We start from the raw sequence: 26,300 nt of genomic DNA, 5'->3' as shown, positions 1-26,300 counted from the left end.
AAAAAAAAAAAAATTTTTTTTTTTTTTAAATTTTGAAAATCCCCCAAAAAAACCAAAAAAAAAAAAAAAAAAAAAAAATTTACACTGAAAACGGTGTTTCCCGCGTTTTCAGTTTTTTCAAGTTTTACACTGAAAACGCTCAAAACGACAAAAAAGTCGTTTTGTGTTTTCTTCACAAATTTTTTTTTCGTTTTCGAAAATTCGTTTTCGAAAACGGGAAAGAGAACACGTTTTCACCGTTTTGAAAAATCGAAAACAGAAAACGGCCCGAAAACGGTAAAGAGAACAGGGCCTTCTTTTCAGTCCAGTATTGGGCTGAATATGTATAAATAATTGTTTGGCTTATTTAAAAAATTATAAAAATTAATTATTGGGCCAAAGTTTAACAGAATTAATCCTTGACACATGCAATTGTTTATTGGGCCAATTTTAGAGAAATAATTCTTGGGTTCATCCAATTTAGTTGGGCCGATTTCAGAAGATTATTTGTTGGGTGCATATATGTCTGTTGGGCCAAATAATTCTTCGACATTTGTATTTAATATTTTGGGCATTTATTTTGTATCTTTGCTTAATTTTTGCATATGTTAATTATTTATGTTTAAAATAAAATATATGCAATTTAATTTTAGGGTTAATTAAATTATGTAAAAAATATATATATATATATATATTATCATATTTAGTTTGCATGTGTTAATTACATTTTAAATTATTACGTGCAATTTTAAATAAGTTAAATTTTATGCAATTTGTAATGCTTGTGAGAATATTTTGTGCATAGTTATAACATGTTAGTTTAAATTATGCTATTAGAATTATTCTCATATTGAGTTAATCGTTTATGCATAAAACGAAAATGTCTAGTGATTTATATAATTTTATTTATTTAAACATTAGCCATAGCATCTTTAATTAAATAAAATTATGTATTAAGATGGGGATTACAGAACGGTTAAGGGCACTAGCTTGTAATTAATTATAATTAGTATAATGAATTTTGCCCTACAAGAGTTTTTGTTATATTTATATAATTAATTAGAGTAAAATATAAAATTATTTCATAATATGCCATCAGGAAATTTGAATAAGTAAATAATTTGGTAGTTTTATCATAAAATTTACTTTATGATAGAATATCAAATTGCTTTCATAATTAACTTTAATATGAATTAAGTACAGAATTTGATAATTCTATCATAAGGGATAATTGAATATACTTGAATTGAAATTTTAGCCTACAAACAATTTTTATATCATTATATTCAATTTTAGTATGTTTACATTGGTAAAGCATACAATCTATTCAATTAAGCCTCAATTTTAACATAATCAATTTTAATATTATGCAACTTCACAACTTGCTAATTTCTCTGATATTCTTTGTGACATTCCCAAAATAAATGGTGATAACTACAAGTATAAAAGGAGAGAATTTTTCTCCAATTAGGGTGCATGGATATTGATTATGCTATTAGGAAAGACGAACCATCTAAAATTACCAATTTCAGTACTGCAACAGACATTGCACTCTATGAAAAATGGAAGCTATCTAATCACCTCAGGATGATGTTCATAAAGACTAAAAATTATGCTGATATATGTGGTTTCGTCGATCAGCATGACAAGGTCCAGGACTTGATAAAAGCCACTGATGATCACTTCACAAATAATTTACGAATTATCAGAATCTCCTAAACAAAGAGTTGTACCACAAGCTTATCTAGAAGATGATGGTATAACATTAAGAAGATCTACTAGTACAAAAAGGATCAGCAATTCCTAGTGATTATGAAGTGTACCTACAAGAACCTGACTACAATATTGGAGTCGAAAATGATCTTGAATCATTTTCACAAGCTATGAGTTTTAGAGTCATAATTATGGTACAATGCCAGGAAGGAAGAGATGAATTTCATGAAGAGTAACGGAGTATGGGATCTTGTTGAATTGTCTAGTAATGCCAAAGCCATTGTCTGTAAATGGGTCGTTAAGACTAAGAAAGACTCGCTAGGCAATATTGAGATATACAAGACAAAACTTGTTGCTATGGAATTCACTCAAAATGAGGGAATTGATTACACAGAGACCTTCTCTCTGATATCTAAGAAAGATTTTGTACGTATTATTTTGGCATTAGTAGCCTATTTTGACCTTGAGCTACAACAAATGTATGTGAAAATAGCATTTCTCAATGGAAATTTAGAGGAGGAGATTTTTATGAAACAACCTAAAAGATTCCCTTCTATTGATGGTAAGCACTTGGTATGTAAGCTTTAGAAGTTTATACACAGTCTAAAACAAGTGTCCCGTCAATGATATTAAAAATATCATGGAGTAATTTTTTCATTTGGATTTGTTAAAAATCTCATGGATAAATGTATATACTAGAAGGTTAGTGGGATTAAGATTTATTTTCTTGTTTTATACGTAAATGCTATTTTACTTGCAACCAGTGATAAGGGTTTGTTGTATGAGGTGAAACAATTCCTCTCTCTAAACATTTTGATATAAAAGATATGGATAAAGCATCTTATGTCATTGGTATTAAGATTTATAGAGACAGATTACAAGGTATTTTGGTTTAGTCTCAGGAATCCTATATAGACAAAGTTTTAAAGAGATTCCAGATGAATGATTGTTCGTCAACTGTAGCTCCCATTGTGAAGGATGTTAGGCTCAATTTGAACTGATGCCTGAAAAAATGATCTAGAAATGGAACAATTGAAGAACATTCCATATGTTTTGGCTGTCGGAAGCCTGATGTATGCTCAATTCTTCACAAGGCCTGACATTGCATTTGTAATAGGAATTTATGACGATATCAAAATAATTCAGGTATGGACCACTGGAGAGCAACAAAGAAAGTAATGAAGTACTTTCAAGGAACCAAAAATCACATGCTTATGTATGACACGGACGGATAATCTAGAGTGATCGGATACTCAGATTCAGACTTTAACGGCTATGTTGATTTACAAAAATCAACATCAAGGTATATTTTTATGATGGCTGGTTGAGCTATATCATGGAGGGTGCTAAACAGACCTTGAATACAACTTCCACTATGGAAGTCGAGTTTGCTTCTTATTTTGAGGCTTCTTCGCATTGTGTATGGATTAAGAGTTTCATATCTTGGCTTAGAATTATGGATTTCATTTTTAGACCATTGAGAATTTATTGCAATAATTTGGCTGCTATCTTTATGGTTAAGAACAAGAAAAGTGGTAGTCGAAATAAACATATCAACATTAAGTATTTAGCCATAAGGGAACATATTAAAGAAAAGAAAGTGGTCATTGAGCACGTATACACTGAGTTGATGGTCGCTGATCTTTTGACTAAAGGCATGCCACCATTGAAATTCAAGGATCATGTAGAGAAAACGGGACTTGGTTCCACTATGTAATGGTATATACAAATTTTGCTTTACTTATTGTGATATTTTCTCATATTCATGAGCACCTTAATTTATTTGAGAAAATATATCTTTGTAGTACCAAGAATAAGACATAGGGTCTTTTTCATCAAGTGTTGTTACCTTATGAAGAATAATTCTTAAGGAACTAAATACATTGTAATACATGGAAGATAATGCTCGTTATTAGAAGACTTATCGCCATGATTTATGTGTTTGTGTATTAAGAAGAAGAACTGATGGGATTGAGCTTGAGACACTAGGATGAATGTATGGACAAGTGGGAGAATGTAACAGATCTGTTTCTTCTTCCAATTTCCTCAGTCTAATTGATGGTCCAACATTCATGGAGTTTCAACAGTTTCAATATTTATCGAATTTCAATTCAACATTCATGGAGTTCAATTTCACCATCAATTGGAGGGTTATTTAAGCCATAACTTGATGGGAGTTTTGGTATATAAATAGATGGGTTTGGTCTCTAAGCTTGACACCAAAAAACACAAGATAAACCATCAATTTAGTGTGTTGAAAGTTTGGAAGTGGCGTTACCTGGAACAAGAACAACACCAATGGTCGGAGGTATGAACTCGATTTATGGGCATTCAGTTTTCACGATCTGTTTTGCACCTTATGTCGTTTTGGATTGTCTAAAAAACCCACTTTGCAGTCAAATAATGGTGAGAGGTTATCCGATAATTCTTGGTTGGACAAATGGAATGAAACTGAGGCCTATAATTTAACACTACCTGAGGCCTTTTCGGGACATTTGCCTTCTTGGTTGGATAAATGGAACGAAACTGAGAAGGCAAATGGCCCACCAAGAATTATCGGATAACCTCTCACCTTTCTTAGTTGGATAAATGGAATATAAAAGTGAGATTGCCCTGGGACAAAAACTCGGTAGAGGAAAAGGAGAAGCGGAGTTTAGACAGACGAAAGATTAGGAGTTTGGCTGAGTTGATTCTTCTTGAGTCGGAGCTGGGGAGGTTGAAGAACTTGGCTCTTTGGATAAAGAAGAAGACAAGGATTAGTGGTGCAGGTAATACACAATAGGTTGTAGAGACTATTAAAGAGATATGAAAAACATCAGAGTTTGTAAGGTTGAAAATTGTGGGGGCTCCTGTACTTAACATGAAGCAAGTGCATGAGATTTTAGAGGTCATCTCTCTCATATGACTTCTATAAAATTCTACTGTTTTTAGCTGTTATCTGTTATAGGAATACATAATAAAGAAAAGGTCATGAGAAAGGATGTCAAAGAGGGATGATAACCATACAATGTCAATTAATTATACCCAACTGTTGGAATAAAGCCTTGAATTTGTTCAAAATAAGTAGAAGCTTTCATCCTTTCAGTAGAGTCTTTTGTACAAGTATTCACAGAGTCAGGTGGGTGTAATTTGAGATGACCTTTTAGAATCCATGACATTAGTCAGTAAAACTGGTCCATTTTTCTTAAGAAAAGATATAGAGCATGTTTGGGGTGACTTATGCTATAAATTAAGCACCAAATGTGTGGCTTATTTTGAATGTAGGTAGGTCCACAGAGAAAATAAGCCCACACATTTGGTGCTTAATTTGAGCATAAGCCACCCAAACATGCTGATACTCTGGAGTAGTTAATACCTTCAATTTTTAATAGATTGCATCATCTTTCTTAATGTTGTTGTTGACGCTGCCTTTCTGTTGTTAAGAGAGAAACTGGTGGGTTGGTTGGAGACCTGGCACTTCTGTTTCTCTATACAGAGGTGTAACCTATGAAGATCTGACAGAAAAATTGAAGAAAAGAATGCTTGGCAAAAATGAAAATCCTCGTAAGACGTCTTCTAATGCTTTTGACGAGATTGGTCCCTCAGGACGTGGTCCTTTAAGTGATATAGATGCACCTCAAGCAGAGATTATAAGCAGTAGCTTAGAGAGTAAAAACAATGAAACAGTGTTGAAGTGAAATATGAAGATGAAGTAGGGAATATATTAGATGGACTTGGCCCTGATTGGCCCGGAGATGGTCCACTTCCCATAGATGCAGATTTACTCCTGGGGGTTCTCGTTGATTATCAGCCTCCCTTCAAATTACTTCCTTACTGTGTGAGATCAACCCTTGGAACAAAGGCGGCGGCCTCATTATGGAGACTTGCTAGAGCTAGGCAATGGAGCCAAATGTTTGGTATTGTGGGGTCAAAAATTGAAATACAATTTTTTTAAAACAACATATCATTAATGAAAATAAGTCAATACACTACTGCAACTGCATTATCCAACTAAATTATACAAGTGAAGGTTAAAACGCATTGTTCAATCTCATAACACATCAAAATTTCATATATTCGACTTCCAAACGACATTTATAAGCAATTATTGATAAAAAAAATTGTTGTTTTTGACTTTTGTCATTTTCAAACTAAAAATATTTGAATATTTTAACAAATTTAATTTAAATATGAAGATAGAATGAGCTAAAAATTAAACTATGCAGCAGAGGAAAACAATAGAAAATCTAGACTGTCTAAGAACTTGAGGTCATAATTTTGAATAACCGTGAACATTATGTTGAATCACTGATCCATGTTAAGCACTTAAACTTTCAGTTTCAGACGCATAACAAGCAAATGGGGATGTGGTTGACAATATTTCTCAAATCTCAAATTCAAATGAATTTTAGAATAAAAACATATAAAATCAAACAAGTAGGATGTTGATTTGTTACATAGATGGAAGAAAAATCACAAAACTAGCACAAGGAAAGAAAATCCAAAAATTTGAATGGTGGTCTCGAACTCTCCATAGACCACTATTTCAATCCTTCTCTTTGTGGGGTTTAGAGCAAAGTCCTAATGCATATGAAAAGCCACGTGAAGGAGTGTAGAGAAAATAAACTTAGTCACTTGAGGTTGGACAAGTGAAAGAACAATAAATGGGCTTGCGCAATTGGGCTTGCAATGGATAAGGTTTGAATAATTTACATATTAAAAAAAATAAAGAACAGAAATTTTTGTGGGTCAATTGACCCCACATGACCCATGTGGGTCCGTCCATGGCTCTGCCACCACATATTGCATTAGGTATGCATTTCTTGTACCCGTGACATTTGACTAGAAATGATAACTATTGGCATAAGGCTTAGCTGCTTGTAGATGACGAGAAATTTTGATATTGTATTGATTATTGACATCTTTAGGAAGAAACAGGCAGCACCACGGATTAGCTGCAGCCATGATAAAGTTATGGGAAAGAAGTAAAATTGCCAAAATTTCTCTAAAACGTGGAGTTCAGCTAACTACGAGTGAAAGAATGGCTGAAGATATCAAGGTAACACAAGATACTTAAGCTGATATGAGCCCCTAAAAATTGAAAAGGAAATTAATGATTGACAGCAATGAAGTAGAAAGTTGTCAAAATATACAGGGATAACAAACTCGAATAATACCTAGCTAAGCCTCTATTATCATATCTTGATTCTTGGGCTTATTGTCAATTTGTGTGTTCCATATCTCTCTGCAAGCCCCCACTCTCCTCTTCCTACCAAGCAAGAAGGGTATTTCTTGTCATGAAAAAATATATGTTGAACCACTCCATCTAAAATATTAAATTGTCAGAGTTGACAGATATATTTATTTAAAAAAAAGGTTGAACCCCAACCTTAAGGGTCCCCCACCGCCCCTGCCCTGGAGCATCGTGAGGGAGGTAAATCGCAGGTTATGCCTCCAAGTGATACAGGGTGGAAGACTGCTTGTACACTTGCACTTACCTAAGAGCCAAATCCATATTTCAAGATTCGAACCCTTAACGCGGCAACCTCAAGCAAAGTTGGATTTCTCCACCCTCCCCTTTTACCACTTGGAGATGTGCTCTGGGGGCGACATATATATTTATTTAGATTCAGCCTTCAACATGCTTAAGACCAAATTCATTTTCCATTAAAGAGGTAGTACGTGCACCTTTTTCACAAGTAGGTGGCAACAAGACTTGATCCCAATACCTGTGTTTTCCTCATATCACATTGAACAATTTCATTTAAAAGCTTTACTCAAATACATAAAGGACTTGACTCATGAACAATTTTCATAAATGGTATACTTGATTTCAAGACCTTTTCATGCCTTGATACTATATAGAATTACATTATCTAAAAGTTTAAGTTGTCAAAGAGAAGACGTGTTTAATGTTTCCAAATTTTGCCTTCAACAATGTGCAACCCCAAATTGAAATTGATTATACTAGAGGTGAATTACTACTGTCTAATTATGTTAAATGGTAGGTGTATTTCACTCAGTCTTTTTTATTTATTTATTTATAAGAAACTGTGTTTCTCTCATTTTATATAGCATTAATTTATAGCTGATTATAAATGGTCCACTGATATTTTCTGTCATGTTAAACTCTGGTCCTGGAAGTTCCTTTTCCTCAAACAATAATTTTAGGCAAAATGAGGAGAAAATGGTTTCTTACATGGGTGATTGCTTTTGTAACCTCATTTTGATAAGTCAACTTGTTTGTTGGGACCAAGTTAAAGTAAGTTTCTCTAATTACATTTGGTGAGGTCAATGATCAGTTTCATCTAACAAATAAAGAAAATATGAAATAACAAAAACAGTCAAATAGAATTCGGTTATTGTGAACAGCAATTTTATTAATATGATTGATGATTACTTGTGCATTAAATAGAGTTTATTTCTTGTACACGTGACATTTGACTAGAAATGATAACTATTGGCATAAGGCTTAGCTTGTTGTAGATGACGAGAAATTTTGATATTGTATTGATTACTAGCATCTCCAGGAAGAAACAGGCAGCACCACGGATTAACTGCAGCCATGATATAAGTTATGGGAAAGAAGTAAAATTGCCAAAATTGCTCTAAAACGTGGAGTTCAGCTAACTACGAGTGAAAGAATGGCTGAAGATATCAAGGTAACACAAGATACTCAAGCTGATATGAGCCCCTGAAAATTGAAAAGGAAATTAATGATTGACAGCAATGAAGTAGAAAGTTGTCAAGATATACAGGTATAACCAACTCGAACAATACCTAGCCTAAGTCTCTCAGTGATTATCATATCTTGATTCTTAGGCCTATTGTCAATTTGTGTGTTCCATAGCTCTCGGCGAGCCCCTACCCTCCTCTTCCTACCAAGCGAGAAGGGTATTTCTTGTCATGAAAAAATATATATTGAACCACTCCATCTAAAATATTAGATTGTTAGAGATGACAGATATATTTATTTAGATTCTGTCTTCAACATGCTTAAGGCCAAATTCATTTTCCATTAAAAGGGTAGTACGTGCACCTTTTTCACAAGTATGTGGCAACAAGACTTGATCCCAATACCTGTGTTTTCCTCATATCACATTGAACAATTTCTTTTAAAAGCTTACTCAAATACAGAAAGGACTTGATTCATGCACAATTTTCATAAATGGTAAAGTTGTCAAAGAGAAGACGTGTTTAATGTTTCCAAATTTTGCCTTCAACAATATGCAACCCCAAATTGAAATTGATTATACTAGAGGTGAATTACTACTGTTTAATTATGTTAAGTGGTAGGTGTATTTCACTCAGTCTTATTTATTTATTTATTTATTTATTTATTTATTTATTTATTTATTTATTTACTTTGTTATACCTCGTGTGGAAGATACCGATACATATGGAACAGCAGGTTCTATCGAAGAAACTTTAGATGGGGAAACGTCTGGACGATGAGGAAAAGGAAAAGATGATGAGAGAAGCAGAAGTGTTTAAGGCATGCTGACCTTGTCAGAAAGATTGAGAAGAAGCTTGCTTTCGTAAGTTTTGTCCAATAAATTGTCTTTTGGTTCACTTATTTTTTGTTCATTTTTAAGAGCTTTTCATTTATTGAATTTGTCTCCCTAAAATATTGTTGACTTGAAATTTCTGTCACAAGTGGAGAGAAAGCTAGTGAAAGCTGAACAAGCGTCGTCGAAGGTTGAAGAGTGTTTAAATCCAGCAGATCAGCCAGCAGACGCACAAAGCATTACTGATGAGGAAAGGTTCATGTTTCGGAAGCTTGGATTAAGGATGAAAGCCTTTTTACGTAATCCTTCCCCATTTCTTCTTAGCTTGAACAACCATCGATACAATGGAAGGATTAGAACTACAGTGGATTACTACCTAGCTAGAAGGATACACAAAAATGAAATTTATCATTTATCATTTTCGATTTTATCATGTTTGCTGGTTTACCCACATGCTTGTTTGACATGAACGATTGAATAACGCCACAACAATGTAACAGATTGTGAAAGAAGTTATAATTTATTTCATTATACTAATCTAATCTTTACTACATATTAAGCCTATGTTTTAGAGGAGATTAAAATAAGATTTTTAATAAATTTTAATAAAAGTCAATGAAATATGTAGTTAAAAGTTGTGATCTATGAATCCCATGAAATATGCCTTTAAAATTTATTACTGACTATGACTTAGATCAAAATTTAGTTAACCCAAGTCAAAATGTAAAGTAGTGTAACATAATTATGTAAAAGATAAATGCACCCTATTGCGAGCAACACATAAATAGAAAGAAAACATTATTAGTAAGAAAATGCAATTGAACACAGAGATCTCTTTCCAAACAAATTAAGCAACTTGTCATCAAACATTCAAAATAACGGCAGTTTAAACATTCCTGTCTGATGGAAAATGGCGAGAGATGAAACAGGAACTAATTGAGCACAAGAGTACGAAGAAAGTAACATAACATAGGTGATCCTGACGAACAAAATCTCTCTTGTATTTCTAAATTGATGGTAGATTTCTCATTTCAGAGGAATGAACCTTGAGGAGTGGGTGGCACCAATACCGGGTCTGCCATGCTTGACTGGCTTGTATGAGATTGAGAACTCAGCAAGATAGTGACTTATCATTTCAGGTTTAATTTCAACTGTATTGAAGGTCTTGCCATTGTACACTCCAATGACACTCCCGATCATCTCAGGGACGATGATCATGTTTCGTAGGTGAGTTTTGACAATTTCAGGCTTCTCGCCAGGTGGGGCCTCACGTTTCTGAAGAATCAAAATTATGAAAACAATAAGTAAAGCAGATGAGACATAGAAAGACAGATTATTATTACAATGAATTCACGTAAAAAAGACCACTCAAAAAAGGAGAGAATTAAGGGAATCTGAAAAAGTCACTGTCCAAAGGAAGCTATAATTTATGTGATATAATATACTAATTCCATTGATAGACACAGTATAATTCAAATACTTCCACATCTTATTCACTTACCGCCTTACGCAGCTTCTTGATCAAAGCCATGGGCTTCCTCTTCAAACCCCGCTGGAACCTGTCCATTTAATCACGGAAGTCAAAAATATTTCTCCAGAGAAAGATGGGTAAAAAGGTACAAGCATAAACTAGAAGGAAATTTATAAAGTTGCAGGAACAAGCTAGTGGTGGTTTAATTTGATATTTCTTTATTTCAAACCTCTATTATGGTCGATAATGATGCATTTGATTGCTAATATTTTTCATGGAAAATGTCATTTTTCTACACAAATTCTTACTTCTGTGCTGTTTAATTGTTATTTTTTTCCATGAAAAATATTTTTCTACTTTTGGTCACATGACCATATTTCCTTTGAAAACAAGCCAAATATTTTCTTTAGAGGGAGTGGGTTTTATTTTCAGGTAATTCTATCTCTCTCTCTCTCTCTCTCTCTCTCTCTCTCACACACACACACATCTACCTCGTCCCTCTCTCACATCTACCCACCAATAAAAAAATGAACAAGTACAGTATTTTTCCAGTTGAAAATTAAATCAATCAAACATATTTAATTAACAATTTCCATACAAATAAGTCTAGGAAATCCATGCTTGCAATCAAACACGCCATAAAAGCAATGAAATGAACCACGCAGGGACACACAGATGAAAGGCAGAAATCCCAATTTAAAGGCTGAAGACTAGGTCAACTAATACACAGGTAAATCACACACACTTTTCCGATACACGTGCTTCAAGAGTTTCCAAATGCTGCTACATTAGACCATCTCCAACCCTGCACCAAATTTTACACCAAATCTTGCACCAAACTAAAATTCATCTCTAGACATTTGACACAGGCAGATCAGAGGCCCAATCGTTAGCAATTCAGGCAACTAGACTACAGGGAGTTGCTATCTCCTAATTCTAATTGGTTTATACTGCTGATTTATTTTAAAAGTGCATCACTTAGATTCTTTGTGTTGCTGTTACTATCACAACTTTGGCCTCAAATTATTTCATAAATACATAAATTACTAAATAAATAATTACGTTAAATTACGAAAAAGATTAAATTCATTAATAAATATAAAAAACATAGAACAATTAATAAAAATACTACAACAACGAAAATATGAATTAATGCCATTAGAAAATAGTACAATGCATTTTAAATTTGGATAGACGATATTACAAAGTCGTTAAATTTTTGCAATTTAATTCTCAAAATTCATATGTTCATCCCACAAATGATCGATTAATGCATTTCGAAGTGCAATGTGAGTTTCTTTATGCTTGATTTGTCTATGACGAACAAGGAATTCCTGAAAATGGCGATTTTCGTCTTCAACCAACTCAACTTCGTGTTAACTTTAATAAATAATCGTGTTTGATAGTCCTTGATGCATATTGGTCTCTCTATTGCATTTCATTTAGGTAGTATTGCTTTGCATATAGTTACATATTGGTCATCTTGTCACTTCTAGCTCTAGTACGTTAAACATGAACCCCTCACAATTCGATACACTCACCCGACAAAAGCAGCTATTCAAACTCAAATGACCGCTACTCTTGAAGAGAGTAAGGCCCTATCTATTAGTTCGAAAAATTTTAAACACATCCCTCATTCGATTGATGTTAATAATTTTAAGGTGTCCCATAATAGACAACATCGTCGACAAGGTAATCAAAAATACTTTCGACCCGATCGTAAGGATAGGGATAGGAATAGGGATCAGATTCGTGAGCGAGAACGAGATAATTTTGAAATTCTTACTCAACGGAATGCCCTTAAACAAGGAAATCAATTAGTGACTCAATATATCGCGCGATTTGAGGAATTTCGAATCAAATGTCATTTAATTGAGGATGAGAGCACGACTTTGAGTAGGTTTAGCCAAGGTCTGAGAGATGATCTTAAGCGCGAGCTTTTCCTTCGAGGTGTCACTACTCTTGATCACGCTTACTCTTTAGCTCGAGATTATGAGTTGATTATTAGTACTCCATATGAAAAGCGTGGTCATCGTCGCTCACCCATCTCATTAGCGTCGCCTCATCATAAGTCTATCATAAAACCATCTCCATCTGATGTTCCTCCAATTTTGAAAAATAAGGGTAAAATTTTTGATAATCATCATTTGGCTTCATTGGCTCCACCTCTTCCCGTTAAGTCCCTTCTAGGACCTCCCCCTTCTAATGGTTCTCCAATCTTGGAAAATCAGGGTAGAATTTCTGAAACTCCAAGGTCTTCTTCTCACTTGTTGTGCGTCAACTGTAAAGACTTTGGCCACATTTCTTCCAAATGTACTAATCGAACCTTAGTCATGGAAGAACGAAAGAATGTAATAAATATGCCATTAGAAGATCTAGTCTATGAACCTAAACTTGAAGATTTTGATGACTTGGATGATAGTGAGGACACTTCTTTAGGTGGACTCCAGACTCTTCCCAAGACTTTAGATGCTATACCCCTTGTTTCTGATAACTCTCGGTCACATGTTATATGTCATACCCTTGTACAACTCAAAGAGCTTGATGATTTCACTGGCCACCCTTGGAGAATTCAGTCGCCTTTGGTTAGCATTAAATCAACATTCCCCATTACTGACCAACTTCAAACTGATGGTCAAAATGAAGTCGTTAACCACAGTCCTGGCAATTTATACAAGTCTCTAGTCCAGAAAAATCTTAGAAATTGGGACTTGATTCCCCCCAACTGTTCAAACTGATGGTCAAAATGAAGTCGTTAACCACAGTCCTGGCAATTTATACAAGTCTCTAGTCCAGAAAAATCTTAGAAATTGGGACTTGATTCCCCCCAACTGTTCAAATTGCGTATAACAATTCTGTAAATCGGTCTCTAGGTTTGAATCCATTTGAAATTGTTCATAGTTATAAGTCTAGGCGGCCGTTAGACCTTATTTCCATGTCCCCACATGCTAGTGTGTCGATATTAGTTGAAGCATTTGTGCATCATCTTGATGACTTGCATATTAAGATCCATAAACAACTTCACGCAAGTAATGCATTATATAAACTTCAAACTAATTTGCATAAACAATATTTTCAATTTCATCTTGAGGATTATGTTATATTGCAAGCCGGTAGTGCTGGTCCTTTTAAAGTTTTAAAGCATGTTGGTCCATACGCACATGTCCATTTTGGCCACCACTCTACTTTACATATTGAAGACTTAGTTACTTACAAAGGCCTTTTTAATTTCCTTGATGATCCTTTTCTACTTCCTTATGTGAATCCCCAACCTAAATATATTACCATTTTCACTCCAATAACACATGTCACAGCACACAATGATGTAATTGATGCTATTTTAGATAAACAGGTTGTGTTGACCAATGAGGAAGATTTTGGAGATGAGTGGCATGAATTTTTACTATTGGGAGTTCAGTATCGGTATGTGATTACAAAGAAAGATCGTCCTCCTTGGTTGGATCATATCCTTGAGGATAAGCTGCAACTATCCTTGTTATCATTTGTGGAGTTTCGGTATTTGGTCATTGAGAAAGATCGTCCCCCATGGCATGATTTGGAGCCTTTCGCATCAAATTCAGTGCAACATTCTGCTTTATCTACTCGACGGGGTCGAGTTTTTCTCCCACCCCGGTAGAGTTGATGCGGACATCCATTTATTATTTATTTTCTATTTGGACTATTAGTTATATTTTATTTGGACTATTGTTTATGTTTTCGTTATTGGGTTTGTTTAGTGGGTTTGGCCCAAGCCCTTCTCTTTAGGGTTTGTGTTTTGCTATTTATTTCTGTTTTGTTTCTCATTTGAGACAGTTGATGATGAATTAGAATTGAAATATTTTTGGTGGCTTGCAGCCGTTTCCTCCCTCCCCTCTCTTCCCCTGATTTCTTCTCCTCTTCTCCCTTCTCTCTGTTTCTCTTCCCCGTTCCTTCTTCTTTCTTTCTTATTCATCCTACATCACTACTTCTTTAGAAGAAAATCTTGGAGAATGGTATTTGGATACGGGCTGTAGTAATCACATGTGTGGGAAGAAGGAATTATTCTCTCAGCTGGATGAAACGGTAACTGGAGAAGTAAACTTTGGAAACAAAGCCAAGGTATCAATTATGGGAAAAGGCAAAATCCTGATACAAGTAAAAGATGGTTCATATGAGCATATTTCTGATGTATTTTATGTTCCTAGTTTGGAATGGAATTTATTGAGCTTAGGACAACTATCTAAAAAGGGACTTAAAATCACTATTGACAAAGGAGTTTGCACTATTATGAATCAGAAAAAATGAACATGTTGTTGAAGTTAAGATGACTAAAAATCGCATGTTTCCTTTATCATTTCAAACTAAAAAAGTATTTTCCTTTATTGCTGCCATTTTTTATACTAATTGGCTATGGCATTTGCGTTTTGGTCACTTGAACCTCAATGGTTTAAGGTTGCTCGCAAATAAAAAAATGCTTACAGGGCTACCTTTATTATAAAACTTTAATCGGTTGTGTTCTTGGAAAACAGCATAGGGACTCTTTTCCAGTAGGCAAGTCTCGAAGAACAACACAACTGCTAGAACTTGTGCACTCAGATGTTTGTGGACTAATGGAGACTGAATCAAATAGAGGTAATCATTATTTTATCACCTTCATAGATTATTACAGCAGGAGAACTTGGGTCTATTTTTTGAAACATAAGTCTGAAATTTATAATATTTTTAAAGGCTTCAAAGCTTATATGCAGAAACAAAGTGGTTGTTCTTTGAAGGTGCTTCGTACAGATAGAGGGGCGGAATACACCTCCAATGAATTCTCTGATTTTTGAAAATATGGTGGAATAAAGTATCAACTTACAATGAGCTATACACCGCAGCAAAACGGAATTTTTGAAATGAAGAACAGGACAATAGTCAAAATGGCACGTAGTTTGTTGAAAGGAAAAAATTACCAAAAGTATTTTAGGCAGAGGCAGTGGCATGTGCTGTTTATATTTTAAACAAGTGTCCTACAAAAAGTGTTCGTGATATGACACCTGGAGAGGCATGGAGCAACCATAAGCCCGATGTTCAATCTCTTCGAGTCTTTGGTTGCATTGCATATGCTCTTATACCAGTTGGAAAAAATGCAAAGCAAACCCATGATTTTATAGTAGTCCACCCCAAGTGTAAAAGCTGCATCCACTCCTGTTGCAGGCTTTCTTCACGCTCCTGAGTTTATCTCTAAAAATAATGTACCCCTCAATTCCTTAATGTATCGGAGGAAATTAGGGTGAACTAATGCAAAATATGAATGCCCCATATACTCCTAGAATATTAAAACACAGTCAACAACCTAGAATGTGCAACGATATTCTACAGATTTAGACCTGTAAATTGCATGAATCAACGTATGCAAAATTCACCATCCCATGCTTAAAAGTCTATATTTCCCGTTGACCAAGAATTGATGATATAGAACCATAATTTATAAACAAGTGCAAAGAAGTTCCTTACCAACTGTTCCGACAGTGTCGATGGATCCAGATTCTAATACAAATTTCTCAACAGCAAGAGCCAACTCTGCAGCAGCCAGTCCTGCATCATTTCTGCTCCACATGATATACAAAATGGGTAAGATCATATGGTAATGCACTCAATTTGATAACCCAAAACAAAAACTGTGTAAAGGGGAATGCTGAGTCTTGACAACAGATGTAACGCATTAAGAAGCTTATCTTCTGATTTTGCCAATTAATAGACCAAATATGTATAAGAGATGGTTTAGGTTAGACAATATTTTCTGATAACTGAGATATTATAATAACTTCAAACCATCCTCAACCAGCTATACGACAATAAAATATTACCTCATAGGCATCAAGACTGCTCCTGCATGGCCTCCACTGCCTTCAAAGTCCACTTTGATGCTTGCCGGAGCAGCAATGGCCGTAACCACACCAATAGATGTGGCTAAAGAAAATGCAAACCAGTTAACCAAGTGAGAGTAAGAAAAATCATAGTTTTTCAAATATACTGCGATAATAAGTATCAACAGCATTAAGAAAGAAGAAACCCAACCTTCCTCTTCAAGTATTGGACCTTGCTCTATGTGCAACTCTATGAAAGCAGAATAACTACCTTTCTCCAGAAACACGCTGGTTAAGTCCTGTAGATGGTTTGCATATCCTGCAAATCTTGCAGCATCAAAAAAGGATATATTTTGACTATCTACTGTTTTCTTGAGAAGTTCAGCTAGTTCTTTACTTCCTGCCAATAAGCGGCTGCAAATTTGAGATAAACATCAGAAACTGCGAAGACAAGACTAAGAAAAAAAAATATGAGAAGAGAAGATATGAGAGACAGATGAAAAAATATTTATAAAGATCCAAAAGCACATGCTCATGGAGCACATTTACTGAATAGACTCAGCAACCCGATGACTGTGAACAAGGAAGAAAACATGTTAGAGAAACATGACTGCAACAATATGTCATCCTGACCTGCCCAGGCAGCTAATTCCAAAACGTGTAGGCTCCTCTGATGTGAACATGATCACTTCCAGGGACCTTTTAGGTTTAAAGCCAGACCTGTTAAATCCCAGTAAACGTCATAAAAATAAGAAAGTCACCCGCCAAATAAACAGGGGATAAATACACGGAGTCAGAAATACTAATCAAAGTGCAAACAATCTCAATTTAACATATATTTTACTAACTGAACGCAATTAAATTAACTACTTACATGGCATGTATTGTATCATCTGCATAGTTATCTATTCACCAATTTATTATCCATCCTCTAAAAGTTTTACATACAATTGTTAACAAATCTCTATCATTCATTTGGCTTATAAGAATGGCAACAACCTTCTAATGATCAAATAAGCTTTCTAAATAATACTTTCAGGACGGTGTAATATTTTCTCCACTAGTTAAAAGTACGAATTCATTGAATACTCAGTTTTAATTTAGCTTCGTTGGTTATATTATCCTTATTTAAAGAAACTAGTTCATAGAAATGTAACAGTTTAACACCTTCTTCCAGGAACTCAACCTAGTTTTAATGATGATCTCAAGGAGGTTAGTGTAACTGAAACATGATTAATTATTGAGCACAGGCAATTTTTTGTCCCTTTCCTAACTTTGGCATGCCATGAACAATGTTTGAAGTACTATAGAGCAAATGAATAACTTCCAGCTCTACATTCCAAACTAGGGTCAAGCCTGCATACCGCTTTAAAACATTAATGGCTTCTATGGCGCCCAATACACCAATTACTCCATCATATTTTCCAGAGTATGGTATAGCATCTATGTGAGAACCTGTAGAAACTGGTGCTAGCTCAGGCTCGTCCCCATCCCTGTGTAAGCACAAATAAGAGTCAGTATAAAGAAACTATAAAGAGGCTCTTGGAAACACAGATAATATAAAGTAAAACAATTTTATGGAACTATACCGAAACAAAAGCCGGGATACTGATTGAATGACATTGATATTTTAAAAATATGTCTATTAAAACTCAAAATTACCCAAGTACTACTGTATAATCCTCGTTAAATGTTCAGCAAAAGAACAATTTTACATGTAGATAACATAAAGCATGAATAAATATTTTGGAAATGGAGAAGCTGTTCTCCAATAATTGGTATGATAACATTACAAGATCCATAAGGAAGAGTTCTGTCTCACCATCGACCAAATATGTTCCCGACAGCATCCTCTCTGACTGAGAGACCAGAAAGGCCCATTAGATTTTTAATGAACCTGCATGTTAATGAGGAAAAAAAAAATATTAAACATTTACTCGTGCTAGCAATAGTTTTATGTGTGTAATGTGCAAGCTAGACATTAGCATGAAGATTAACGTTAATCTAAAGCAACATTTTATAGAAAAAAGCTTAGTCATGAAACTTAAAAACCAAACTCAAACTCATCAATAATCCATTGTTTAGGCAGCAGTACTTTGCAGTTTAAGCCTCATGCGACTGTTTAATTTCTATACAATATCCAAATATCTCGTTTAAAGTATACTTTATTCCTTAGCATTAGAAAACTGTTTTTACATTCGAGCATAAAAATTAGATAAGTTCCAGCTTGTACCTCCTTGCCAATACATCTTTCTCACTGTAAAGAATCCTAGTAACCGATGGCGCCGGTGTTTCCGACAAAGTGGATAACTCATCAATCTAAAATAAAACAAACGAAGTATATTAAATTCTAGCAAGAAGTTGCATAAATTAAAGAAATTTAAAGGTTTCATTACACAAGCAATAGGAACCAAATCGATCTTTAAGTAGTAAACAATTTTAGTTCATCAAGATTGAATCTTTCTTGTTCTATGTAGCAGTATTCTAAATGAACTTCTCATGGCATTCAAGTATCAGTTCAATCAAGAAACAGTATACACTCTGAAAACAGGAAAAAGACCATGTATCAAGATGAAGCATAAACTAAAAAATCTTAAGCCATTCATTAGAACACAAGATTGAGTCTTACAAAAAAATCCCCAATAAGAAACCACCAATATTGAAGAACATACACAGATACCTGCTTCTGAAGGCCTTCAGAGTCAACTGAAAGTGATAATAGGGAATCTTGGGACTGCGGTTCATGAATTGGGTACCCAGAAAAATCCTCCATGATTTTATTTGAAGGGTCATTGTGAGCTGTGATTACAGGGAGGCCAAAGACGATATATACAGAGAGAACAAAACCCCGTAATTTCGTATCCATTTCTTTTTGATAAAATTATTTTCTTCTTCACTGCAGTGAAACAGGAAGTGTAAGCAAGTGATGTGGTAGTGTTATATCGTCATCGTTCCACCGAGATTCCTTTGATATTTGTTTAATAGACTCTAGTACGAAATGCCCTTGCATTTTTAATTGGAAAAATTGCAGCAAAAGCCTCAAATCTTTGAAATATTAGTAAACTTTTTTCATACCTTTGATTTGTTACAATCGTCACCCCTAACCTTTCCAAACGTTGCATGTAAGGCCCTTTTTGACGGTTTTTATCCAAAATTCCATTAGTTGACCAAAAAAATTATTTTGACCACATTTTAACAATTTTTAGAAGGGCAAAATGGTAACTTTGCATTAAAATCAAAAATAAAAAAATAAAAGTGGTATTTTTCTTCCCCAACCCACTCACGCCTCACCAACCCCCTAACTCAAACGAAAAATCCACCAGACCACCGCCTCCACCTCCACAACCACCTGCTACCGCCCAACGCAGACTGCACCAAATTCTCTACTTCTCGATTGGAACAATTCTCCACATTCTCGGACTTCAAACAAATGGAAACTCAAGATCAAGGAACCAAATTCTCAATCGCCATTACAAAGCCCACAGTCCTACCAATTGAACCCTCACCGGAAGGAGACTCGCTTTCCCAAATCTTAATCCACCACCACAACACTTTTCACCACATGGAGTCATCCCTTCAACTCAAAAAAATATCCCTCATCCCTTCATTGATTCAGCGGACCCTCCTTCAGTTAAAACACCATTCAAAAATTGCGCTTGCTTTTTTCAAATATTTACAATCCTACAGCCTTGAACCAATTTGACTGCCTCTTTTACTGCCTTCACTGAAAATTTCCAAGTACAACTAGTGTTAGACCGGAATTTGGTTATGATTTAGCAACTTAATGAGAATTACCAGTTGAAAAATCGTTGGAATATGGTGAAAATGTGGGTTTAATACCGGAAAGTCATTTCGACTTATTCAAATCTCTCAACTAATTTAATGTGTTTAATTGAGCGGTGGTGGTGATTCTAGGTGCAGCTAAGGTAGGCAGATGATGGTCGACGCTGGGTGGGTGGGATTTTGGTTTAGCGTTGGGGGTGGTTTTGGGTGGCGTGGGGTAGGAGACGTTTCAGGTGTGGGTGGGTGGGTTGGTGCAGAAGAAGACCACTTTTATTTTTTAATTTTTGATTTTAATGCAAAGTTATCATTTTGCCCCTCTAAAAATTGTTAAAATGTAGTCAAAATAATTTTTTTGGTCAACTAACGAAATTTTGGATGAAAACCGTTAAAAAGGGCCTCACATGAAACGTTTGAAAAGGTTATGGGTGACGGTTACAACAAATCAAAAGTTTGAAGAAAGTCTATCCCTCACGAGTAGGGGGGCCTATAAATTTTTTATTGCGCGTGAACCCCCAAGCCGTGAGGGGCTGTAAACGGTTTGCCTCCTTATGCATAAAGTAGAATTTCAAGGCATATGCAATGTTTATAAGAAATATTGAGAGGAAAATTTGGGGGAAATGGAGAAAATTAACTCGTACCTTATATTTTTCAATGAATAAATATGTACTTTGATTTCATTGAATAATATAACATTAATTTACTATTATATTTTCTAATTAATAAAAATGTATCTCGACTTAGATATCAATGAAGCTACAGGTGTTAAATAACATTTCTTATGAGATGTTTGACATAAAATAAGTAAAATTTTGGTTTTTAATTTATAATAAATAAATAAATATTTTTTTTCAATTTTGTTACACAAAAATTTTCTATGAATTATAAGTAAATTACGATAAAGGTCCTCAACTTTAGTTTTATTTGTTTTTCATTTTCAACGAAATGGATGAATTCCATCCATTTTTTTGGCAACCATGCCATTAGGCCCCTTCTGGTGGTCTTTAATTTACTTCACTTCACTTTAATTTATTATTCATATTTATTTTTAACCATACATTCATATAATAATATTTTACACGTAGATTAAGAATATTTTTATACTTTTTAACCATATGCTCTCCAAACAAATACTATACAATCTATATATATATATTCAAATTAAAGGCCACCAAGGCTTGATCTGCAAGTTCAAATATTTGAAAGGATAGAAATGTCATTTTAATACACTTAGTTAAAATATTATATAGAAATGAAAATGAAACATTCAAAAAATAAAAATGAAAAGGCAAAGGAGAGGAAAGGAAAGGAAAGGAAACAATTGAATATAAATAATAGCATCTTCCACCACCACCCCTAGATCGCTAACCCGCGAAAATCGACTGACACAAGCTGATCGAGTCAATTTGAGTAGATTTGTCATCATATCAATTATTAATGAATGATTTTTTAAGAGAACAAATTTGGTAGGTGGTCGTCATTCGGTTGCAACACAAAATCCAACCTAATCTGAATTTTCCTAAAAATTATATTTAAAATTAAAAATTCAAAAAGTAAAAAATGTTAACAACCCTAAAACGGCAATTCTAAGTCTCTCGTTTCTCTCATAGAAATCTCTCATTCTAATATCTACCAATCACCAACAACTTGTCCATACGATTATATAAAGCTTTTATAAATGAAAAATTACACCAATTACTCTATTTAAGTTTTCAAATTTCAATGTCATTATACCTTAAACTTTATTCTTAAAATTTTGCGTAATCTAAATTCAATCACAAGACCTAAAATTCATACAACACTACTACTGTCTTTTCAATTTTCGCCACGACTTCACCCAGCCAACTACTACCTCGATGAGATCTATTTGGACAAATGTTGCCTATTTTTTGAAGGGAAAATTTCATAACTAAGAAATTAATTATAGCACATTTCAAAAATAAGAAAACAAGTTTCAAATTTCTAAAATCAAATTTTTATTAAAAATTATTTATAATTTAATCAGTTAATTAATTATTTTATTAATTAAATATATTTAGGTCACGGATCTATACAATTTGGTCACAAATTAAGAATATAATTAGTTACTTATTATTTTTTGGTTACAAATCAAAAATTTTATGTCAAAAATTTTTTTACGTTCACAGTTCAAAAATTTTGTAAGTCACAGTTTTTTCGTTGGTCACAAATTAAAAAATTAATTAGTCACGGATTAAATTTTAGTTACGACTTATCATATTATTGATCACAACTTATTTTTTGGTCACAAATCAAAGAATTTATAGGTCACAGAATATTTTTGAGTCACGAATCTAAAAATTTTATAGGTCACAGATTTGTTCGAGGTTACAAAATTAAAATTTTGTAAGTTACAGATCACATCATTGATCACAAAATCAAAAAATTATAGGTCACATAATATTTTTGGGTCACGAATCTAAAAATTTTATAGGTCACAAATTTGTTCGAGGTCACAAATCAAAATTTTATAAGTCACAAATTACATTATTGATCACAAATTCAAAAAAATTATAGTTCGCAGAATATTTTTGGGTCACGAATCCAAAAATTTTATAGGTCATGAATTTGTTCGAAGTCACAAATCAAAGAATTTATAGGTCACAGAATATTTTTGGATCACGAATCCAAAAAATTTATAGATCACAAATTTGTTTGAGGTCACAAATCAAAATTTTGTAAGTCACAAATCATATCATCATTGATCACAAATTCAAAAAATTATAAGTCACAGAATATTTTTCGGTCACGAATCAAAATTATAGGTCACAGCACTGCATACACCACCACTGCACCACCACCATCAACACTTATGACCACCATCTCATTGGTGCCTCCAGAACCACCACCACCGTCGTCATTAGAACCACTACCACTTCTCTATAGTTGGTCGTAAAACCCCCCGAGGTCACAAACACTTTCATACCACACCGCCACCACAACCGCAACAACCACCACCACGCCACCGCTTCCAAATGCTCAAACTATCATCAACCAAAAAACACCCTAAAAACCACCTCCACCACCAACCAAAAAAACCACCTAAACCATAGATCCAAAACCACCACCACCATCGCCGTCGCCATTTCTTCCCATTCATTTTTAACTTCAAAATTGCTGCTAATCCCACCTTACCACCGCCGCCAACGACAATCTGCCACCACTACTTCACCACCAACAATCGACAAAAAAACAACCACACAACTCTTGCTAAAGCAGATTAGATTTGAATGGGAAGAAATCACCCAAAAAACCCGAAAATCAACCCCCAATTTTTCTCTCGTATCAATGCCGCATCTAGCCATGGGCGGTGCTCCTGTTGCAACAACAACAACGACGCTACTTTTCTCTAGTACTAGCTTCACATCTGAGATGGAACGTCGCCGGCAACGCTAATGGTGAGTCTTACTCTTCTTCTACCTTAGCCGACGACAATCTGAAAGTCGCAAAACATCTTCGCATGACTCGTCGCTTGGCCACCACCTTCCAGTGAATTCGCTGCAAGAAGCGTCGCACACAGTGTGCAGTGTGTTGCTGTTGATCGGCCGATCGATTGGAATAGAGAGATTTTGGTAGAGAGAGAGAGAGAGAATATGGATAGAAAATTAGGTTTTGGAAGGCAAAATTGGGGGTGTGGTGGATGTATAATTATCAAAATTTTAATTAATTAATTTTTAAATATATTAATTAATAGAAATATCTGATTTTTGAAAGACTAAACCTTGTATATGGTTTATGAAATGGAATCTTTAAATATATTAGTTTATGTAATTTATCTTTTTTTGAATGTTAGGAACAAAGTAACCCAAAAAGGATAATACTTCATGTACAAACTTTTTTTTTACACAATCATGTACTTACTACTCACAATTGGGTAACATAAGTACAAATGAAACTAAAGTCAGGACCCTTTTGCCATAATTTACCATGAATGATTTATGACTATTTTAAACCTCAGAGTACATACATTAATTTTTAATTTTTAATTTTTTCTTTTTTCGTTTTTCTTTTAAATTTACAACTCCACCACTACTTGCCAACTTAGTTATGTCACTATAGAAAAGTTTTGCCATAATTTTCCATTATTTAACGCAAAATGATGTCTATAACTTGCAAGCAGCAAGATAGATTCTCTTGACATCAAGGCAACTAAGACACTATTGTTCCATTTTCTACTACTCATTTCTACCTCTTTAGAGATGCTTCCCAATAATAACTTATTTGTATAATACTGAAAAACATTAAAGAAGAAAAAAGTTAAAATCTTGTCCATTGAATTGTACAATTCAACACACTTCGCTACCTCTATCTCACGAGAATGAAGCAAAATGACAAATTCAGCAACTCAATTCACGATTTACTGAAACTGGTAGCTATAGGGATGATAACAAGAAGAATGAGCACAAGAAGGAGCACAATTCCGATGCAAAACCATCTTCTGCTGCTCCTCTTGTGCTCTTTTGCAATCTTAAGACTCTTAGTCCCATCGCTCACATACTCGGACGCATTTGTGACATAGAGTTCGATATCGTCCATTTGCTCCCCTTGTGCTTCAACCATCACCGCCATGTCCAGAAATATCTGGTGCAGCTCCAGTAGACTCTTCTCGATTTCCTTGGCCGCGTCATGGCGGTCTTGGATCTCCACCACCGTTTCTAGCACCTTCCCCCGGCCGTGCTCCTGGGAAAATTATAGTCGTTACATCAACAAAGTTAATATAAATGTTAGCAATTAGTCTAAAATCGATATGATTGAAAGTTTCAAAAATTGAGGAAATTGTTCAAGAAAGATCAAGTTGGAGAGATTATCTATAACAAAAATGTTGAACTAAATACCTGTATGGCTTTAGACAGAAATTCCTCGCCACCGCAGCCATCACCGCTAGAGATTATCTTCTCAATCACCTCCTCCTCCGGGGACTCACCCGTCACCATGAAGTACCTTCTCGCCACAGTTTGCTTATATTCAGTCATCATCTTTTGCCTCAGGCCCTGAAAATCCATCATCAGTTCTTTGAGCTTCTTCCTCAGCCCATTTGTGACAGCAGATCGTGTCCTATCCACCGGAGTTCCCTTCTTGCACCCAGAAAGTCGTCTATTCATTGCATTAGACCTGTCCATTTCCTCCAATTGAGATTTTATGGTCCTGGAGTTCTTCAAAATTGCTACGATTTGTGAATTTATTTGATTTCGCAGCGATTTCAAGGCTTGAGGATTGTGAAGGGATTTGCTTTCTTCATTGGCCTGTTGTAGTTGGACCAAGAGGTCTTTGATTGAATCCATCTCTGTTTTCACCTTCTCTGCTTGTTCTAAGAAGGCAGTGAGGTTATGGTCGATTTGAGTCATCCCCATTTCTATATCGGGTCCGACATCGAGATCTTTCATTGCTTCCTTCTTTAGATCTAAGTAGCTTGTGAAAGATTTTGTCATCAAATCATTCATCTTGATACTGTGTTTGATTCAGATGCAAAGATAAAAATTGACAGTGTGTATTACTTTGAATAAATAGCCGTTGGATGAAACGGCTAGTGTATTTGAATAAAATAATATGTTTTCTTGGAGGCACATATGGTTTGGGCTTCTGGTCTCTGTGTTAAGGGTGGCAATGGACTTGAGTCGTCGCGGGTTCTTTGAACTCAGCCCATGAGCAACCCAGATCTGGGCTGGGTCAAGTCAAACTAGCTACAAAAATTTGAACGATTCATTAGCTCGATTCGATTCATTGTCAGTCCCTCTCACCTTTCCAAAAGCGGACTAATGAATGAAGAAATGATCAATATAAAATAGAAAAACATGAGATGAGAATACATGTCAACAAGTAAATATTGTGGTTGTATGATTTTAAGGAAATGATATGTTTTAAGTTTCGATGGTTGAGTTTCCTGTTTTATGTAAAACTATATTGCATGATACAATTTTATTCACAAAACTAAAATCAGAACATTATAAATCTTTCAAGATTTTGGAGCAGATCGACTAGTCAAGTGATCTTGACTTATCTTGACGTGGTCGAGCTTAAACAAAA

At 34.6% G+C, this 26,300-nt stretch overlaps 3 protein-coding genes, 1 long non-coding RNA gene and 1 pseudogene across 5 annotated transcripts; 2 read left to right on the top strand and 3 right to left on the bottom strand.

Moving 5' to 3' along the window:
- The first annotated feature begins 1,908 nt into the window (after positions 1-1,908).
- On the top strand, positions 1,909-6,754 carry LOC111383593 (annotated as a pseudogene).
- Positions 6,755-9,997: 3,243 nt separating this feature from the next.
- LOC111383588 (40S ribosomal protein S15) lies at positions 9,998-10,792 on the bottom strand. Its single transcript, XM_023007705.1, has 2 exons — positions 10,681-10,792; positions 9,998-10,454 (listed from the first exon to the last, which is right to left on the bottom strand). Exons 1-2 carry the CDS (start codon positions 10,744-10,746, stop codon positions 10,206-10,208), a joined length of 315 nt encoding a protein of 104 aa, XP_022863473.1. The 5' UTR covers positions 10,747-10,792; the 3' UTR covers positions 9,998-10,205.
- A 3,744-nt stretch (positions 10,793-14,536) lies between these two features.
- Positions 14,537-15,754, top strand: LOC111383585. The gene is made up of 2 exons (XR_002700767.1): positions 14,537-15,261; positions 15,378-15,754. It is a non-coding gene; the product is annotated as an uncharacterized LOC111383585 (long non-coding RNA).
- Positions 15,755-15,779: 25 nt separating this feature from the next.
- Positions 15,780-19,448, bottom strand: LOC111383584 (ureidoglycolate hydrolase). Of its 2 annotated transcripts, none has more exons than XM_023007702.1 (8): positions 19,159-19,448; positions 18,712-18,797; positions 18,301-18,375; positions 17,843-17,971; positions 17,112-17,198; positions 16,750-16,892; positions 16,479-16,581; positions 15,780-16,217 (listed from the first exon to the last, which is right to left on the bottom strand). In XM_023007702.1, the coding sequence occupies exons 1-8, from the start codon at positions 19,342-19,344 to the stop codon at positions 16,097-16,099; spliced, it is 930 nt and encodes a 309-aa protein (XP_022863470.1). In that variant the 5' UTR covers positions 19,345-19,448; the 3' UTR covers positions 15,780-16,096. The 2 variants fall into 2 exon arrangements, with proteins under 2 accessions (XP_022863470.1, XP_022863469.1); XM_023007701.1 differs by having other exon boundaries at positions 15,787-16,217; positions 16,690-16,892.
- Positions 19,449-24,524: 5,076 nt separating this feature from the next.
- On the bottom strand, positions 24,525-25,840 carry LOC111383599 (syntaxin-related protein KNOLLE-like). The gene is made up of 2 exons (XM_023007713.1): positions 25,112-25,840; positions 24,525-24,956 (listed from the first exon to the last, which is right to left on the bottom strand). The coding sequence occupies exons 1-2, from the start codon at positions 25,715-25,717 to the stop codon at positions 24,627-24,629; spliced, it is 936 nt and encodes a 311-aa protein (XP_022863481.1). The 5' UTR covers positions 25,718-25,840; the 3' UTR covers positions 24,525-24,626.
- Between the last annotated feature and the right edge of the window lie 460 nt (positions 25,841-26,300).

The sequence above is a fragment of the Olea europaea genome, unplaced genomic scaffold (assembly GCF_002742605.1).
Source record: "Olea europaea var. sylvestris unplaced genomic scaffold, O_europaea_v1 scaffold272, whole genome shotgun sequence".
NCBI classification, from domain to species: domain Eukaryota; kingdom Viridiplantae; phylum Streptophyta; class Magnoliopsida; order Lamiales; family Oleaceae; genus Olea; species Olea europaea.
Note: the sequence above shows the minus strand (reverse complement) of the source record. Positions and strands in the feature narration are given on the sequence as shown.

Excerpts from the sequence above, each read along its gene's own strand:
- LOC111383588 (XM_023007705.1), bottom strand. The coding sequence starts at position 10,746 with ATGGACAGGTTCCAGCGGGGTTTGAAGAGGAAGCCCATGGCTTTGATC. Across the intron at positions 10,455-10,680 it reads TCAAGAAGCTGCGTAAGGCG|AAACGTGAGGCCCCACCTGG; the intron begins GTAAGTGAATAA and ends TTGATTCTTCAG.
- LOC111383599 (XM_023007713.1), bottom strand. The coding sequence starts at position 25,717 with ATGAATGATTTGATGACAAAATCTTTCACAAGCTACTTAGATCTAAAG. Across the intron at positions 24,957-25,111 it reads TTCTGTCTAAAGCCATACAG|GAGCACGGCCGGGGGAAGGT; the intron begins GTATTTAGTTCA and ends TAATTTTCCCAG.
- LOC111383584 (XM_023007701.1), bottom strand. The coding sequence starts at position 19,344 with ATGGATACGAAATTACGGGGTTTTGTTCTCTCTGTATATATCGTCTTT. Across the intron at positions 16,893-17,111 it reads GGAATTAGCTGCCTGGGCAG|CCGCTTATTGGCAGGAAGTA; the intron begins GTCAGGATGACA and ends TCAAATTTGCAG. Across the intron at positions 16,582-16,689 it reads TCCAATACTTGAAGAGGAAG|CCACATCTATTGGTGTGGTT; the intron begins GTTGGGTTTCTT and ends CATTTTCTTTAG.